This window comes from Gossypium hirsutum, chromosome D03 (assembly GCF_007990345.1).
Source record: "Gossypium hirsutum isolate 1008001.06 chromosome D03, Gossypium_hirsutum_v2.1, whole genome shotgun sequence".
Lineage (NCBI taxonomy): Eukaryota > Viridiplantae > Streptophyta > Magnoliopsida > Malvales > Malvaceae > Gossypium > Gossypium hirsutum.
Window position 1 is genome coordinate 39,012,554 of NC_053439.1, and position 18,528 is coordinate 39,031,081.

At 33.1% G+C, this 18,528-nt stretch overlaps 1 protein-coding gene and 1 long non-coding RNA gene across 2 annotated transcripts; one reads left to right on the forward strand and one right to left on the reverse strand.

Annotated features, from left to right (window-relative positions):
- The first annotated feature begins 2,649 nt into the window (after window positions 1-2,649).
- On the forward strand, window positions 2,650-4,275 carry LOC121215481 (uncharacterized). Its single transcript, XR_005911352.1, has 3 exons — window positions 2,650-2,725; window positions 3,119-3,120; window positions 4,096-4,275. It is a non-coding gene; the product is annotated as an uncharacterized lncRNA (long non-coding RNA).
- Window positions 4,276-7,828: 3,553 nt separating this feature from the next.
- On the reverse strand, window positions 7,829-10,875 carry LOC107949787 (glycine-rich RNA-binding protein 4, mitochondrial). Its single transcript, XM_016884545.2, has 5 exons — window positions 10,632-10,875; window positions 9,863-10,016; window positions 9,706-9,774; window positions 9,439-9,545; window positions 7,829-8,550 (listed from the first exon to the last, which is right to left on the reverse strand). The coding sequence occupies exons 2-5, from the start codon at window positions 10,005-10,007 to the stop codon at window positions 8,077-8,079; spliced, it is 795 nt and encodes a 264-aa protein (XP_016740034.1). The 5' UTR covers window positions 10,008-10,016; window positions 10,632-10,875; the 3' UTR covers window positions 7,829-8,076.
- Window positions 10,876-18,528: the final 7,653 nt, after the last annotated feature.

Genomic DNA, 18,528 nt, shown 5'->3' on the forward strand with positions numbered 1-18,528 from the left:
TTCTGTAAGATCTAGTGACAAATATATCATGTATGATTTGCCTATTATGACATCGTATATATGGTATTACTGAGTGAAGCATGCTTCATGTACACCTCTAATAGAGTTTCCTTTCTTATGCTTCATGTGCTGCCAAATGTGTGAGTGCCTGGATAGTTTTACAAAACATTTTATGATGTCTGAAATTGTAATACTGGACTTGTGCATCACAATTAACAACAGATCTTCAGCTTCATGTTTTTTTCAATTTTACCTTATTTTTTTCAATTGTAATACTGGACTTGCGCATCACAATCCATGGAACTTTTCTATTCTGCAGATAGAGCCAATCCCAAGTGGAAATCTGCCTCCTGGTTTTGATCCTGTTGAAGGTTGCAAGCTTATCAGAAAGGAAAATGTATTATTTTTAAGATTTTCCCTTTTCTTTTTTTTCCTTTATGAAGCTGTGAGTGTGCACTACAATTTTAAAGCACAAGTTTGAATGAATTCCTTCTATTTTGCTTGTTTGTATTCATGTTACTTTGGTTTTGCTGGAATTCTTTGTTGTGAATGTAAGGGATATAATAAGACGTTTGATACCTCTGTTATAAGCATTAGCTTAGACGATAGAGTGATAGATGTTGCTCCCTTGAGGAGTTATATCAACCATGATGAGTATTTAACGGATCATGGGCTCAATTACGATACTTCATCATGTAGCTCAAGTTTCGGTGTCTATGAGAACTATATGTTCTATTTTTTTGTGGTTTACTCCATAGTAATGTTTTTATAGTTATATTTTGCAAGTGGTGATGTAATAAGTTGATTTTTATTGGTATTGAAAATTTTGAATTTGGGATCGAATTCTTAAGTTGAGGTAGTTCAAAAATTTTATTCGAGCAATTACAAGACTTGTTATAATTGATAGTTAAATTGAATGTTATAATTGAAAAATGTACATTTTATGTAAGTACGTTTGAATTGGTATAGTGCAATGAAATTAAAGGATTTGAATTTCCAGTTGAACAAGCCTGCACAGATTGAGAACCAAAGAGCCAACACCCATATTCTCTTCCAATTGTCCTCTGAAAAATAGGCAAGACCCCTGCCCCATCTTTTAATGGGGTTCTTCTCTTTTGTTGGAACCAATTTTTCACTCAATAGCCTGCTTAAAATGCGGCTGTCTGTCACTAGGTTGATTGGCTGATTGACTATGATTGACTGTGATTCCTTTGTTGTTACTTTAGCTTGATTTTTTTATGGATATATGTAAATGATAAATCATGATAATTATCATCTTACTGCACGAACATGAGCATGGAAAACTAGGAGATTGGCAATTTGTTTACATGTAATTGTGAATAACTTGCGAAATTGGTTTAGTTAGTTGATTGAGTACCTTCATTAATTGTGATTGATTAAATTGTATTGCAATAAATGTAAGTATGTTCTTTGACTTACAAGTGAGGCTTTAATTGGACACTATCTCTTTTTTAAGTTTTATAGAATTTGGAAGTGAGTTATGGAATAATATTTTAATAATGTATCATTTTTTCAGCCTATTTCAATTTCATTTAAAATATATTATTTTATTTTAAAAAATTGTTGATAATTAAATATATATTAAAAAATAGTATATTAAATTGATATAATAAAGATACCATATTGATTCGAAATTTACATACATAATAAATATAAATATATTAATAAATTTAATAAATATATAATAAAGCTTGCATTCTTTTGCTGTCCACTCTTGTTATTTTCACTACTCCAACATCAGCTCGGGCTCTAGTTATCCAAAGTAAGACCAAATTTATTTATCAGCTTAATTATGAGATTTGGGTCTGGTTTTATTACCTTATGTTTTACTTTGATCCATATATAAACAAAGTATTTTTTTTTTTGGTTTTTAGTAATATAGTAAATTAGCTTAATTATGAGATTTGGGTCTGATTTTCTTAGCTTTGGTTTTTGTGTTTAAAATAAGTGATATTGTTGATTTCTGCAGAAAAAAAAAAGAATCCAATACTGAAGCCAAAGCCAGGTCCCAGGTATAGTAAGGGACATGGTAAACGTGTATGCATAGGATATTGATAAAACCAAAGAAAAACTACATATATATACATGCCCAAGTTGCTTCCTCATCTTATTCTTCAGGCCAGTATATGCATATAAGCTGGCTTTCATTGATGTATTTATCTACACTTTGGAAATCGGAATTGTAATTTGTGGTAATGCTTGATGTAGTTGAAAGTGTTCTTGAAAATAATACGCGCTCACGTCATTTTTATTATTATCATATCAGTGATGGTGTAAATTAAATTAAAATTGAATCCGCAAAATCATAGATATAATTTTATTACAAAGCTGATGAAAATACCAACCTTCTATAATGTTGTGAATTGAAACCATTTTTCTCTCAACTTTCTTTAAATGTGCAGTGTGCTAGTTTTTATTATTATAATGTTGTCAAAAAATACGGTTAAATGTTAAAATGTTCTTCTTAGAGATGATACTGGAAAGTAAAAGATAGTTAGGTTACATGAGATTTAAATAATTTAATACAATGATACATGAGATATAAATTGCAAAGATAATTTTCATTTCTATTTTTTGCTTCGTTAAGATTCTAAATTTGTATTGTTCATTTTTCTTTGATAGTGTGATATTGCTTCCTATTGAAGCGGCTTGTTTGATTGCTTCCTCTACCCACAGTTGAGCGTCTTCTTTTCACACAATCACTGTAAGTTCTTTGGCAATTAAATTATTTAATTTTATTTTACTGTTATTGAAATTATGATTAGAGAAATGTGACCCTTTTACTACGATTTGACAATATGGAACACATTAATATCTTGCAGTAATGGCTCATCTGTCTTTAATTGCACAAAGTGTGAGGCGTAAAAGAATTGGTATTGCATTGACAATATGGTTGCAAATATGTAGAATTGCGAGTTGGTTTTTACTTACATTGGGTGCCATCGATAGCCTACATACTTATAGACCAAGGATTAGGTTCTATATTTTAGATTTTTATGCACAACGGGATTATGTGAAAAGGCTTATATATGCTAGTGACGAGACCTATATTGAACAAGTTAGGATGAATAAATTTGCCTTTTTCAAACTATGTGAGATGTTACAAACGTTAGGGGGATTGAAGATGTCAAGGCACATGCTTGTTGATGAGCAAGTGGCAATGTTTTTACATATCATTTCCCATCACCTTAAAAATTGAGTTATCAAGCATCACTTCAATAGGTTTGGGGAAACTGTTAGCAGATCATTTCATAGTCTTTTAAATACTGTCATATGCTTACAAGATGTGTTATTTAAAAAGGCAGAGCCAATTACAACTAATTCTTCAGACACAAGGTGGAAATGGTTTAAGGTATTGGACTGAGTTTTATATATAGCTTGTACATAATTTAGTTGATTTAGATTTAAATTTAGTATCTTAACTCAAGGTTTTATAACATGTGATATAGAATTGCTTAGGCGCTCTTGATGGAACCCACATCAAGATTAGGGTTCCAACAGTTGATAAACCTAGATATCGAACGCGAAAAGGTGACATAGCAACAAATATGCTAGGAGTTTGTACACCTGAAATACAATTTGTTTATGTTCTTCCTGGTTGGGAAGGTTCTGTTGTTGATGGACGAGTTCTTCGAGATGCCATTAGTAGGAGACATGGACTAAAAGTTCCTCATGGTAAAGTGGATAGTTAGAGGACTTTGAATTATTCATTAAAGATCAAATTTTTTTGGGAAATTAATCATTTTAAAAAAAATTATAGGTTGTTATTATCTAGTTGATGCTGGATACACAAATTGTGAGGGATTTCTTCCACCTTTTAGAGGACAATGATATCATTTGAATGAGTGGCGTCAGGGTTATCAGCCAAGTACTCCGCAAGAATTTTTTAATATGAAACATGCCTCAGCACGTAATGTTATTGAAAGATGCTTTGGGTTATTAAAACTTAGATGGGGAATACTTAGGAGTCCATCATTCTATCCTGTAAGGGTGCACAATAGAATCATTATTGCATGTTGTTTGCTCTATAATTTTATTCGAACCCATATGAGTATTGATCCTATTGAAGCGGAGGTGGGAGAAGGATTACCTAGTAATGTGGTAGATGATGATGAACCGAATATCGTCAATATTCATCCATCGGATGCTTGGGCTACTTGGAGGATGGAACTAGCCAACCAAATGTTTGATGAATGGCAAGCATCTAGAAATTAGTTAGGTTTAGGGAGAAAATGAGTTTGAGTTAATTTGTTTATGTTATTTTATGTATCTAGTTTGTGAAACTTTGATGGTGTTTGAATTGTTTTTTGTATTGTACTAAACTTGTTGAATTATAATTTGATTCCTTTTCATTCATCATGTGTTATAATTTTATACAGTGTTGAGTTTTTGATTCATGATATTGAAATTAATTTTAATTTTATAAAGTGTTCCCCTTTTGATTCATGATATTAAACTTAATTTTATTTTGTTTTTTTCTTAAGATAATTATGTTAGGTGTTTCAGAATCAAATGTTTCTTCCCAAGCATCTCAAGGAACCAAAAGGAAATGGGTTCCAGAAGAAGATGCAGCATTGGTTTCCTGCATAGTGGACTTGCACAATGTTGGAACATTTAATGCTGATACGGGGTTCAAAGCCGGTTATTTAAACGAGTTGGAAAAAATGTTAGAAAATGCTTTACACAATGCAATGTTGAAGGCTAGACCTAATATTGAGTCAAGGATTAGGTTACTAAAAAGGGATTGGTCAATCGTGTATGACATGCTTAATGGCCAAAACACAAGCGGTTTTGGTTGGGATGAGCATAGGCAGCTCGTTGTTGCTGAAGATGCGGTTTGGGACTCTTATTTAAAGGTAAGAATTAGTTCAAGTATTTATGATCTTATTTTTACCAAACTTATAACTAATATGATTTCCTCATTTTTATAGAGTCATAAAGAAGCCGATCAATTCAGACATCGTAGTTTCTCTTACTACGACCAACTTACTACCATATACGCAAGAGATCGAGCGACTGGGAAAGATGCTCAAACAGCCGCTGATGTTCTTGAAGAAATAAATGTTGAAGATGTACCTACTGTAGATATTAATGAAGAAAGAAACGAATACTATGACTGCGATGCTAATGCCTCTTTGGATGACATGGATGTTTCTGCTACGGAGCCGCAACCAGATAGAAACCAATGGGGTTCCTCATCTTCAAAGAAGAAAAAAAAAAGAATTTTGATGCAAGTGATCATTCTTCTTCTTTAGTTCATGATGCTGCCACTTTATTGGCGGAAAACATGCGGGCCATTGGCGAACAAATCAGTAGGAGTATTGCATTCGATGTGGAACAGAAATCAGAAGAATTCCAGATCATCCAAGAAAAAGCTACAAATTTATATCTAACCTTATGTGAAATAGAAGGTTTAACAGAGGACGAGCGGTTTCGAGCATTGAGTAAAATTCCAGATCATCCAACTCAAATGCTCGTTTTCTTTAGTTTACCTTCCAATGTGCGGTTGGAATGGGTCAGAAGATTTTTTGCTGACCATTAAAAATTATGGTTTTGTTGATGATATTTTCGTAACTTTTTCTGTTTGTAATATTTGGGATGGTATTTCATTACAATGTTCTAATTTTTTGATGTGGCAAAACTGTATAACATATGGATTATGACATAGAATTTCATGAATTTTATTTAACCTTTTGTTAATATATGAAAATTATGTTTATGCAAAATATAATTCTAAAGTTATTTATTACTGCTAATATTTATTTATTGTAGAATAATTAAATTATTTGTTCCACTAATGATATTTTAGCACATTAAATGTGTATTGCAGTTTAAAAATATGGATGTAAATTTGGCTTTTTGGGCCAACAATCTAAGGACGTCAACTTTATCTTTTTCAATATTAGATTGTAGTTTTTATCAAAATTAAGCATGGTGGCGTTAATGTTTAAATTTTTTTTAAATTTGTCTAATTTTTTTTCATTGCTTTTTCTCCTTAAATTGTTTTATTTATAAATTTATTATTCTAATAAATAAATGTCATGTTAAAAAATGAGAAAAATAGATATTCATTTATTTATAAATATTTTTATAATTTTGTATGTATTTTTATTGAAAAATAAATGTTTAAATTTTTTAATTTTTTAATTTTTATTTTTGAATTTTAAGAATAAAGGTTAAATTGATATAATATGTAAAATTGAAGGTTAAGTTTATTGAATTTTTTAAAGTTAGGACCAGATTAATAGAACTTGTAAGTATTGTAGTATTATATATTATGATTTTAGTAAATTCATATAAGAATATTTAATATTAAGAATTTTATTAAATTATATATTTTTATTAAATTATATTTAATAATAATTATGTTAAAATTATATTTTATAGTATTATATATTATGATTTTAATAAATTCATATAAGAATATTTAATATTAATAATTTTATTAAATTATATATTTTATTAAATTATATTTAATAATTATGTTAAAATATGATTAAATTATTTATTATTTATTATTTATATTAATAATCTTATTAAAATTTAATAACAATAACAATAATCATCTACCTAAAAAAAATTCTGTTAAGGGTATTCTAGTCATTTTAGTTTTTTCCTTATGCTATTACACTTCTATTCCATTCAACCAAACACAAGAATATCATTACGCCTCTATTTCATTCCATTCAACCAAACAAAAGGATTACCTATTACACCTCTATTCCATTACAGCGAACCAAACGCACCCTTAGTTTTCTCTCACCCTTGGGCGGCCATAATTTGTGGAGAGGGGGAGTTGTTGGTTGCTTGATTCGCAAGTGGATAGTTTCTTGGGCAAAGTTAGTGTGCTGATTTTCAATTGTTTTCCAAGTATGAGGACCTCCGATTAATTATCCCAAAAGCTGATTTCTTTTGTTGCTCAAGTACCCTTGCCGAATTGGGCTTTTCTTCCTCTTGTTTCGACAATTGTGTGACCCATTAAGATGTCAGACTTATCCATCATGTGATTACCATTTTTAATCGGGTCAGCGTAACATCTTCATGACCCAAATTGCATGCTTTTGTTGTCCAACTAGGGTTGAATAGCTCAAGTCCATGCAAAAAATTATAATGAGCTTCTCATCATATCAACTTCATGGTTGTTAATATGTAACGTGAAATAATTAATTTATGCACAAATTTGCATATTTTATTAAATCATGTCTGTTATCAAAATATGAACGAAATTCACCCAATTAACTATCAAATACTCTGGATTAACATTATTTTTTAAGTAAAAAGGTGTCAAAAACAACTATAAAAATTCTATGTAGGAAATTTTAGTTTTGTTTATATGGACACAAATTTTGTTTAATATTAGTGATAATTAGAATTTCTTTCATTAAAGTGGATAAAATAGCTTAAAATTTGGTCCATCTTTTTCAATCATAAAAAATCATGGATTTGGATTTCAAACAGATTACCACGTTACATAATTTCACTAAAAAAAAATTCATTCTTGTATGTTTATAATTTTATTTAATATGGTCATATATAAAACTCATTTGTATTATAGAGTTTAATTTGTTGTAGCATTTAAATAAAGCAACTACCATCACAACACAAATACTACCACATCTAACAAAAAGTAATGTATAAGAAGAACATTAAGGAATTTGCAATATAAAAATGAATTTCAAGAAATTCCATTTATGTGCATATAAACACAACTATCAAACTAAATATTTATTTGAAATGGACAATTATCTATTTAAATAATAATCACATTAGAGAAGCAACTGTTGCATGTAGTTTGTAGATTGAAAAATGAAACCAAAACAGTCACAAACCTACTAATTGAATTATAAACATAGTTACGATGAAATCATAAAACAGACGCAACAAAAATACCCCAATAGGCACTTCAATTTTGAATATTCAGTTTTCTCTATCAGAAAAAAGGTTTTACAGGGACTCAGGCGCATGAATCACTAAGACATAACAATTAGTTAAGAGAGAAAACCTCGAACAAAACAATCCAACTATTATCCCCAAATCAAATTGAAATGAGTTATTTCATACCCTTTTGGACAAGTCACCATTCCTGTCCTCATCATCCCGGAAGTTGTCACTCGGTGGATCGTTTAGGCCAAAACCTGCGGTTTCCTCTTTGTAGCTATCTTCGGCACTACCGAGTTGATCACCACCCCCAAGTCCCACATTTTCACCACCAGCCGCAAAACCATCACTGCCACTGCCACCACCAGCAACTTCGAAACTCCCATTGTCGTAATTGGTGGATTGACCGAAGTTACTTCCATAGCCAACACCACCACCAGTGCCATAGTTATCCCCACCATAGCTTCCTTGGCCTCCATAGTTACCACTGTTACCGTATCCAATGTTACTTCCATCATTTCTGCCATAGCCGCCACCTCCATAGTTACCACCCCCATAGCCACCACCACCACCATAGCCGCCAGCACCTCCAAAGTTACGACGAGGTCTGTCATTTGCATAGTCTACTCTTACTTGACGGCCATGGAGAATCTGCAACAATAATTCAGACAGACAAAACCAGGCAGATTAACTCAAAAAAAGAAAAAAAAACCATGCAATGATATCTATGGTTAAACATACATGTTCAAATTAAGGCCTAAATAACTTAATTTTGAAGTAAAGAAAAATATTCATAAGTTGAGAAGCGGGTAAATTTAATGTGAAACTTGTACTGAAATGGGATAAAGCAAAGGAATGGAATGGACCTGATCTGATCTGATCTGATAGAAAAAGATTTGAGAATTTTTATGTTACTTGCAAATGTGAAAGTGAACCAAATAAGATAGCAAGGGCACGCTAGTTTGCCATGTTACTCTGACTATTCATTTTTATTGAAGTACCCGTGTTTGGCACCCATGTTTGACACATGCTTGGACAAAGAGATGGGGATAATAATTCTTCAAGGACCCTCCAAATACATGAAGATCTTAGAAAAAAATTGAATGTATCTACGTCCGGCGCATACCTTGTCCAACACACCCACATCGAGTAACATAGATTTAACATATAGATAAAATTTAGATGCAATAAATCTGAATCCATAAGTCTGCACAAGAGGTATATCTCCACCCTATCTGAAAGAAGACTAGAAGCACTTTGCCAGCACAATGCAAAAACATTCATGGACCTTCCACGACCATGAAAAGAACAAAAGACCCTAGACAATTTGAAAATGCAACTAATTTCGATTCATTTTACCCTTTACGTTTAGGTAATGAATTAATGCACTCCAACCAATTTCATAGCTATTGAATAGATGCTTGATACAATCTGCTTCTTCATTGTAAAACAAATCACGATTCTATAGGGTTTATTGAAACATCAGCAACTCTGTCGATGTTACAAGTAATTCCGAAAAAAACTGAATACTTATATCACCTGTCCATCCAAAGCCTGTAGTGCACTGGAAGCATCCTCGGTGCTAGTGTAAGTGATAAATCCAAATCCTCTCGACCTCCCTGTTTCTCGATCCACAATAACTCTTGCTACAGTATAAAACTTAATCAGCACACGCTACATATATAAAACCAATATGACAGTTCGTTTAATATGTAGAGAAGAAGGTTCAAGCATTTCAAGACTTGCCAATCCATCTTCATTACGAACTTGCAAATTGAATTCAGGAATTCGTTTGCAGTAGCATACCTTCAACAACTTCACCATATTTGCTAAATGCTTCGTTTAGACTTTGGTCATCCATTTGGAACGAGATACCTGCAAGAAAGAAATTACAAGAAACCCTATGAAAATGGGAATGGGAAAATTGTTTGATATTAAAGTGGAAAACAAAGTTTAAGCGCACCTCCTACAAAAAGTTTCGAGCTCGGGTCGCTGGACATGCTTCTGAACACTTGAAAGAGGCCTGGTCTTGACTCGGACAACCGAGCATTGAGCTGCATACTTACAGTCTGCTTAAGTATACCCCCGATTTTACTTAAGAAAGCCATCGCTACAACCTAACAGAACAAAAAACAATTGAAGTTTAGATTTAAACCAACGAAATTGATAGAAGAATTAAATTGAGGTATAACAATGGATTTAATAACAAAACAGAGACAAATAACTTCACAAATAAAATCCACAATATTTAAAGAAAGAAAGTGCAGAAAAAAGGCCTTTCTTCAACAATCAGTCTTATGTTTATTTATGACTTCTGAACTCAACAACAGAGCAACCCATTTACAAGATATAAAGTTTACTTACCATTGTGCTTTAGACTTTAAAACCCAACCTCCAAAAAGACCCAAATTTTGATTTTTATAAAAATAAACTCTTTTTATTTCTTGCAAGCTTAAATGCCAAAAAAAACTCCATTCTCAATCATCCCCAGAAACCCTAACTTTCACTGATCTTAACTCAAGCAACTAAAACAAAAAAAAGGAAGCAAATCATTACATGTTAATATGAAAACCTAAACAATAATCTGGTACCATAAGAAAGTAGAAAACAAAAATAAAAGATGATTTTAACTATACTGCAACCAAACGAAACCCTTTGAAAAGAAAAGGAATGAACAGCCAAAAGAGCAGATCAAAATTAAAAAATAAGTTTAGTGCTTTTATGAAGCTTACCCTTTTGTTTATGGGACTCAGAGATTGGTTCTCTTGGATTCCTTTGAAATTATTATTCTTTGCAATGGTAAAACCCTCGAGGTTTTAGGTAAACGGTGCGGCGCCAGGAACCAGATGTTTGCCCTCAAAATTTTTATACGTGGGAATCTTTTATTGGAATGTGTTTTCCACTTTTGCTAGGCATTGTAATTTTTGGTCAAACTTCGCTATCGGTCTTTGTATCGATTTAATCCCTATATTTTTTGAACTCTCTAACTCAAACCGTGAATTTAAAATTCGTAAAATTTTTATAAAAATAAAATAAACTAATTATCTATATAATTTAAAAATAAATTATATATTAAAGAGTAATATTATACCAACGTAGTCATTTTAAGTATTTTTTATTTAAGTTAAATTAAATTAGTGGTATTGGTAAATATAAAAATAAAAATAAAAACTTATTTTTATTGAATCGACATCTATAATAATACATAGAGTTTTACATATAATATAAATCAGGCATATTCAAATTCGAAAATTCATCTTACATACGAGAACTTTTATAAATATATATATTCACTCGTTAAAGATAAATTTAATCGTAACTCTAATAATTTTGAGCTTGATTCAATCTAATTTGAACATTTATAATATCATATATAGATTAGTTGAAGCCAAATTAATATATATTCCTAGTTTCCTCATGTGAATGCGATTTTTAATTTTTATTTAGGTGGTGTTAAATTAGTGGAAGACAAATGTAATTTTTTTGTACCTCCACAAATGGAACCAATCACAGCAACAATGCAAAATTAAGCAGAAAGGTCGTCATATTAAAAAATTAATATATAAATTTATGAATGTGACATAAATTTAAAAAAATTATTATTAACACCTAGATATCAATTTCATACAAAAATGAGTTAAAAAGGGTTAATAACAACCAAATAGATATCAATTTCATGTAATCAAAACACGTTGAGCAAAGTAGCGCTGAGCAAGAAAAAATAAGAAATTAAAACAAAATTTTTTATTTAATTTATAATTAATTTTACTGTTTCGTTTATCATCGATAAAGTGTGATCCGTATTTACTAGATAATATATTTTGATATCTGCATAATTTTTAAAAAATTACATAAATTTAAATATAATTAATTATTATATTACAATAACTACAAAATACAGAATACAAACTATAAATAACTTAAAGAGTTTTTTTTGCTCTTTTCTTCCTTCTCTTCTTCTACAAAATACAAAATGTGTGAAAGGGGACCAAAACACCACTTCTTAAATAGAAACGTTGATTCTTCTTCTCCCCTTCTATATATATATATATTTTTTAACTAACAACTATTAACATTGTCGAAACCAATTTTATTTTTGGAAAAAAACAAAAATTAGTTGTTGATTAAAATTGGAAAAATTGGGAGTCGCCACCAATCTTTTATTAAGGTGTGATTGGGTCACCTAAAAACGATTTTGGTCTACGAATTTTAGAAAAACGGGTCCGGGAGTCGGTTACGTATGAGGAAGGATTAGCACCCTCATTACGCCCAAAAATTGGTACCTAGTTAATTAATTAATGTCTTAATGTCGAAAATTTGAAAAATATAATTCTTAGCAAAAACTTAAAAACGTTACGTATTAAGACCCTTATCATTTCAGAGAAAGAAAATGCCACACCCAATGCGTTAGGGCACGACATTCTAATTTCCTCAAAAATGAATTAGGCCAGAATACTCGTGTAACAAAAATTTAAAAGAATATCCATTTATTCAAGATTTAAGAAATCGCGGCCCAGTACGTTATGGCACAATTCCTCCAAAATCCCAAACTCGGAATATTTCCTTTATTATTTTTTAGAAAAAATCTTCATTTCGAGAAATCAATGTGTCACATCCAATACGTTAGGACACAACGTGTTGAATTCCCAATAATGAGTTCTTATTTTTTAATTAAAAAAAAATGCTCGATTGTTAGATTTAACAAAGAAAATCGGAACCCAATACGTTAGGGCTCAATTTCCTTGAAAATCCTAAATACAAGCATTATCTCAATTTTGAAAAGTTTGAAATCGAGTAAAAATGATGTGATGCTACATTAAATATACAATGCAATAATAAATATTACAATGGCATAGAAATAATGTAAACATATAAATAAATAAAACTAATATACATAAAAAAATAAACAATGACATGCCAAGTATCACATAAACGAGCAAAATAATATAAATGAAAACACAAATAAATAGCAAAAAAAATAAAAGGTACATGATATACACATTAAACTATGAAGAATACACATGAATTTATATATAAAAATTAGATTATAAAAGATTTATATAAACAAAATACATAATGCATTTGTGAAAATAAAGAAAAGTAGGAAAATATGTATATACATATAATTTATAAAATACATGTTAAAATAAATAGGTATTTAAGCATTTTCGAAAATACAAAAAAAACATAAATATACACATGTTTTATATAGAAGAATATTTGTTAGGAAAAAAAAGAAAAATAATAAATAAATGAAAAAATAATAATCACATTACTAGAATTAATTAATAATAATAAAATAATAAAAAAACTAAATTGAACTGGAATTCAAAATTTTGGGGTAAATCCGCAAATAAAGAGAGCCAAAAGGACTAAATCGAACACGCGAATTACATAGAGGGGCTGGAAGGGAAATTTTTCCTTCTCCTCCAAAACGGCGTCGTTCCAATAGGGCTAAATTGAAATTAAAAATAAATTAAAGCGCGAATTAAAAAATAAAAAAACCTAATTATAAAACATTAAAAAGGCGGAGGGACTAAAAGTGCAATTTATCCCTCCGCTCAAAAACACGCGGATCCTAGGCCGGGTCGGGTCGGAGTCGGGTCGGTCTCCCCAAAACGACGCCGTTTTAGTGCCTGGGGAGGCCTAGTGAAACAGCATCGTTTCACTAGGCTATTTAAGCCAAAAAGTTACAAAAATAATTCATTTTCATTCTTCTTTAAAAAAAACCACAAAAAAACTCTCTCCTTCTTCAATTAGTCCGGCCAGGGCCCGATCATCGGCCAGTCATCGGCCACCACACCGGCCGCCGATCTCCAGCGCCGGCATCACCGTCCGCGGTGGTCGAAAAGGGGAAAATACCCTACTGGGCTCTTTAGACTCCTCTAAGCCCAAATTTGGGTTCAAATCCGTCAAAGTATCAACAAAAAGACCTCAAAAGCCTAGAAAACCCTTCGGTTTCTGATCGTCTATCCTCGGAGATGAACCTCGACCACCCTAACGGCTTTTTAGAAGCGGGCAAAGATAAGTCTTTTACCCTTTATTCTGTTTTATTGCATTAAGTAAAAAAAATTACATAAAAAATGAAAATAAAAGTATCAACCTTTGTATTTCCTGATTAATCCTCTGATGGTGTTTTTTTGTGTTTGCTGTGAAAAATATTTGCTACTTCTCTTATTGATTTTCCAATCGGATCCTTATTACAGTCTTAATGGCCTTTTTTTATAGCCGAAATAGTAAAAATATAAAATATAAAAGAAAGAAATCGGCTTGATTTGTTTTATTTGATTTCGAAATCCTTGATTTTCTTTCCTTTCTTGTGTTTGCAGGTGAAGATTGCGCGAAGATTCGGACTAGGTGGCTGCGGCGCTAGTTCTCTCCAGAAACCCTAGGGTTTCTGTCATTGTTTTGGGCCACTAGATTTGAGCCTCGGCTTTATTTCAATTTGGGCCATGTAGGACTGCTTGTAATTTGGACTCTATGGACTGTTTTCATTTATTTGTTTATCTGGTACGGGCCGGGTAAAAATTGGGTATTACAGCTGCCCCTCTTTGCTCGTTGCTGTGAAACGGGGATGGAGCAAAGACTTCAAAATGGCCAATTTTGCTCAGTCGTGCTGGACCTTGGTGCTCCTATTCTTCAAGTAGCCTCATTCATTCCTACTGCATCTTCAGAGGTATAGGAACTAGTGCTTCAATGCACTCCGCTGCAATGCCAGAGAGATAGAACTTGTACATTGTAGTTTCTCAATAGCAAAAGATTTGCTATCTTTAATCTGCTCCACTTCAACTTCAGGGAGATAAGATTCATTTATTTAGTCTACCCCACTGCAATTTCAAGGGGATAAGACTTGCTTTCTTGAGTCTGCTCCACTGCAAATTCAAGTAGATAAGACTATCGGCTTTAATCTGCCCCACTACAACTTCAGGGAGATAAGATTTGACATCTTCAGTCTGCCTCACTACAACCTCAGGAGGACAAATCTTGCTTACTTAGTCTGCTCCACTACAACTTCAGGGAGATAAGACTAGATGCGACCTGCTCTCTACAACTTCAGAGAGATAAGATTTGCCATCTTCAATTTGCCTCACTGCAACTTTAGGAGGATAAGACTTACTTACTTAGTCTGCTTCACTGCAACTTCAGGGAGATAAGACTGGATGGGATCTACTCTCTGCAACTTCAGAGAGATAAGATCCAAGGTTTTAATCCGCTCCACTGCAACTTCAGGGAGATAGGATCATCGGCTTTAATCTGCTCCACTGCCACTTCAAGGAGATAAGATTTGCCATCTTCAGTCTGCTTCACTGTAACTTCAGGATGATAGGACTTACTTACTTAGTCTGCTCCACTGCAACTTCAGGGAGATAAGACTAGATGCGATCTGCTCTCTGCAAATTCAGAGAGATAAGATCCAAGGTTTTAATCTGCTCCATTGCAACTTTAGGGAGATAGCATTATCAGCTCTAATCTTCTCGACTGCAACTTCAGGGAGATAAGATTTGCCATCTTCAGTCTACCTCACTGCAACTTCAGGAGGATAAGACTTGTTTGCTTAGTCTTCTCCACTGCAACTTCAGGGAGATAAGACTAGATGCGATCTGCTCTCTGCAACTTCAGAGAGATAAGGTCCAAGGTTTTAATCTGCTTCAATGCAACTTCAATGAGATAGGATCATTGGCTTTCGATCTGTTCTCTAGGGAACATGACCTGTAAAAATCTATTCTATGAACTTAATTATGCCTAATGATTAGGATGTTATGAGCAAAATAAATTCAATGCTCCTAACTAGACATGTATGAATTACATTTGAATGAATACAGAATGTCATTTTTCGAGAATTATCACTCAAGTTATTATTTAAAGTTTATTAAGGTTTTGTCGCTGACGCATTTTGCTTGGTTGACATCACCAAAGAAACACTTAATCAAATTGCCCTCCATTGTGAACTTCAAAGCTCAATCCATTAGGACACAGAACTTATACCATCATCCTTCCACTGTAACCCAATGGTAGGAAAGTTTGACTCTTCTCAATCCTCTCCTATCGTAATTCAAGGATGCAGATCATGAAACTCTTTTACACCATTCCCCAGGTGTCCTACCAAATGCTCCAGCATAAATGAAGGATTTTCTTTCCAGAGGGAACTTCCAAGACTTCTTGCCATCTCATTCGATATTTAGACAACCAACTCCAAAAAAAAAAATCTTAACTTAGACTTTCTCTTTTTAACTTGGTGTGTTCTAGACAATAGTCTTGTTTCAGGTTTAGAAATTCTCATAGTAATATGCAAAATTTCTTTTGTGAAAGTTTATTAGTCCATCCATCATTATTCTAATGCGACATGCTTGCACAAAGATCAAGATACTGACTAAGAAATTAATTCAAGGGATAACTCGAATAATAGAAAAAGAATTTATTGATAACAAGTGTCTTGAAAAGAAAAAGTATTCAAGAACATCGAAGAATGAAGTATTTACAAGAAAAACAAACTCAGTACAAGTTATATGAAGACTAGATGCCTTGGATATCGCCACTTGAACTTCTCCGTACAAACCAAGAACCATTCTGAATTTAACATGTGTTTAGGGGATTTACAGCACTTTGTCGATGTCCCCTAAGACGTCGTATATCATTTCCTTGTTGACTTAAGTGTAGCAGGATCACCATATGCCCCAATCTGACAGTGTTTGAGCTGCTCTTTTCGAGTTTTCAACTCAAACCCCCTTCAGTCTCAAGGCGCCTTTTTCAGGTTTTCACATTAGCCTCTCCTTTTTTTTAGGAAATCAGAGTGCCCTTTGCGGGTTTTCACTTTGATTCCTCTTTTCCTTCAAGTGAAATATTTCTTGACCGAATCTGAATTACAGGATTCGGAAGATTTTTGCCATCCATTTCACTCAAAATCAAAGCGCCTCTAGAAAAAGCCTTTTTCACAACATAAAGTCCTTCCCAGTTTGACATCCATTTCCCTCTGAAATCTTTTTGTAAAGGGAGGATCTTTTTCAAAACCAATTCTCCCTCACGAAATTCTCTGGGACGAACCTTCTTATTATAAGCTCGCATCATTCGCTTCTGATACATTTGACCATGATGAATAGCTTTTAGTCTTTTCTCTTCTATCAGGTTCAACTGATCATACCGAGATTGGTTCCATTCGGCCTCATCCAATTTTAATTCAGCCAATACCCAGAGAGAGGGAGTTTCAACCTTAATGGGCAAGACTGCTTCCATCCCATAAACCAAAGAAAAAGGTGTTGCCCCGGTAGATGTCCTGATAGATGTTCGGTAAGCCAGAAGAGCAAATGGTAACTTCTCATACAATCCTTGTAAGTTTCAGCCATTTTCTCCACAATCTTCTTAATATTTTTGTTGGCCGCCTCTACTGCACCATTCTTTTTTGGATGATATGGTGACGAATTATGGTGTCTGATATTAAACTGTTTACAAACTTCTGTTATTGTGCTGTTGTTCAAATTCAATGCATTGTCAGATATGATCCTTTCATGCGTTCCATATCGACATATGATTTCTTTCTTTAAAAACTTACTGACTGCTGACTTCGTGACATTAGCATATGAGGCTGCTTCTACCCACTTATTGAAGTAGTCAATAACCACAAAAATGAAACGATGTCCATTAGAAGCTTTCGGCAATATTGGCCCAATGACATCCATCCCCCACATGGAGAAATGTCATGGAGAGGTCATAACATGAAGAGGTGAGGGAGGCGCATGCATTTTATCCCCATAAATTTGGCATTTATGGCATTTCTTGGCATAATTAATGCAATCTCCTTCCATAGTGGACCAGTAATATCTGAACCTCATGATCTGTCTAGCCATGGTGAATCCATTGGCGTGTGTTCCACAAATACCCTCATGGACTTCTTCTAAAATTTCCTTAGCTTCCACAGTATCCACGCATCTCAACAGTACTCGATCCTTTCCCTTTTTGTATAGAATCTCTCCATCTAGGACATAGTCAATAGCTAATCTCCTCAATGTCCTTTTATCGTTCTCTGTCGCCTGATCAGGATATTCACGATTCTTCACAGAGTAATATATCTTGGTACCAGGGACGATCATCACTCTCCACTTCTTCAATACTATAGCAGTGGGTCAGGACCTCATAAATACTAATTTGAATGGGCTTCATGTCCTCTAATATGTTCACTTTAACCATGGAGGCTAAAGTGGCTAGAGCATCAGCCATATGATTTTCTTCCCGCGGAAGATAACAGAAGGTAATGTTGTCAAATTCTTCAATCAACTCTAGAACAAATCTCCGATAACGGATCAACTTAGGGTCTCTTGTTTCCCATTTCCCTCTTAGCTGGTATATTACCAATGCTGAGTCTCTATACACTTCTAGTATCTTAATTCTCCACTCTATGGTTGCCCGGATACCCATGATGCAAGCTTCATACTCAGCCATATTATTAGTACAATCAAAGTCCAATTTACTGGTGAAAGGATGATAATCTCCATTCGGAGACACCATGACTGCCCCAATCTCATTGCCTAACGCATTCGATGCTCCGTCAAAATTTAATCTCCAAGAATGATTTTCTTGGGGATCCTCTTCAGCATTTGCCACATATATCAAATCTTCATTCGGGAAATCAAAGTC

Coding starts and splice junctions, on each gene's coding strand:
- LOC107949787 (XM_016884545.2), bottom strand. CDS start 10,007: ATGGCTTTCTTAAGTAAAATCGGGGGTATACTTAAGCAGACTGTAAGT. Junction 9,775..9,862: donor CTCGAAACTTTTTGTAGGAG/GTGCGCTTAAAC, acceptor TCTTTCTTGCAG/GTATCTCGTTCCAAATGGAT. Junction 8,551..9,438: donor TACAGGCTTTGGATGGACAG/GTGATATAAGTA, acceptor TTATTGTTGCAG/ATTCTCCATGGCCGTCAAGT.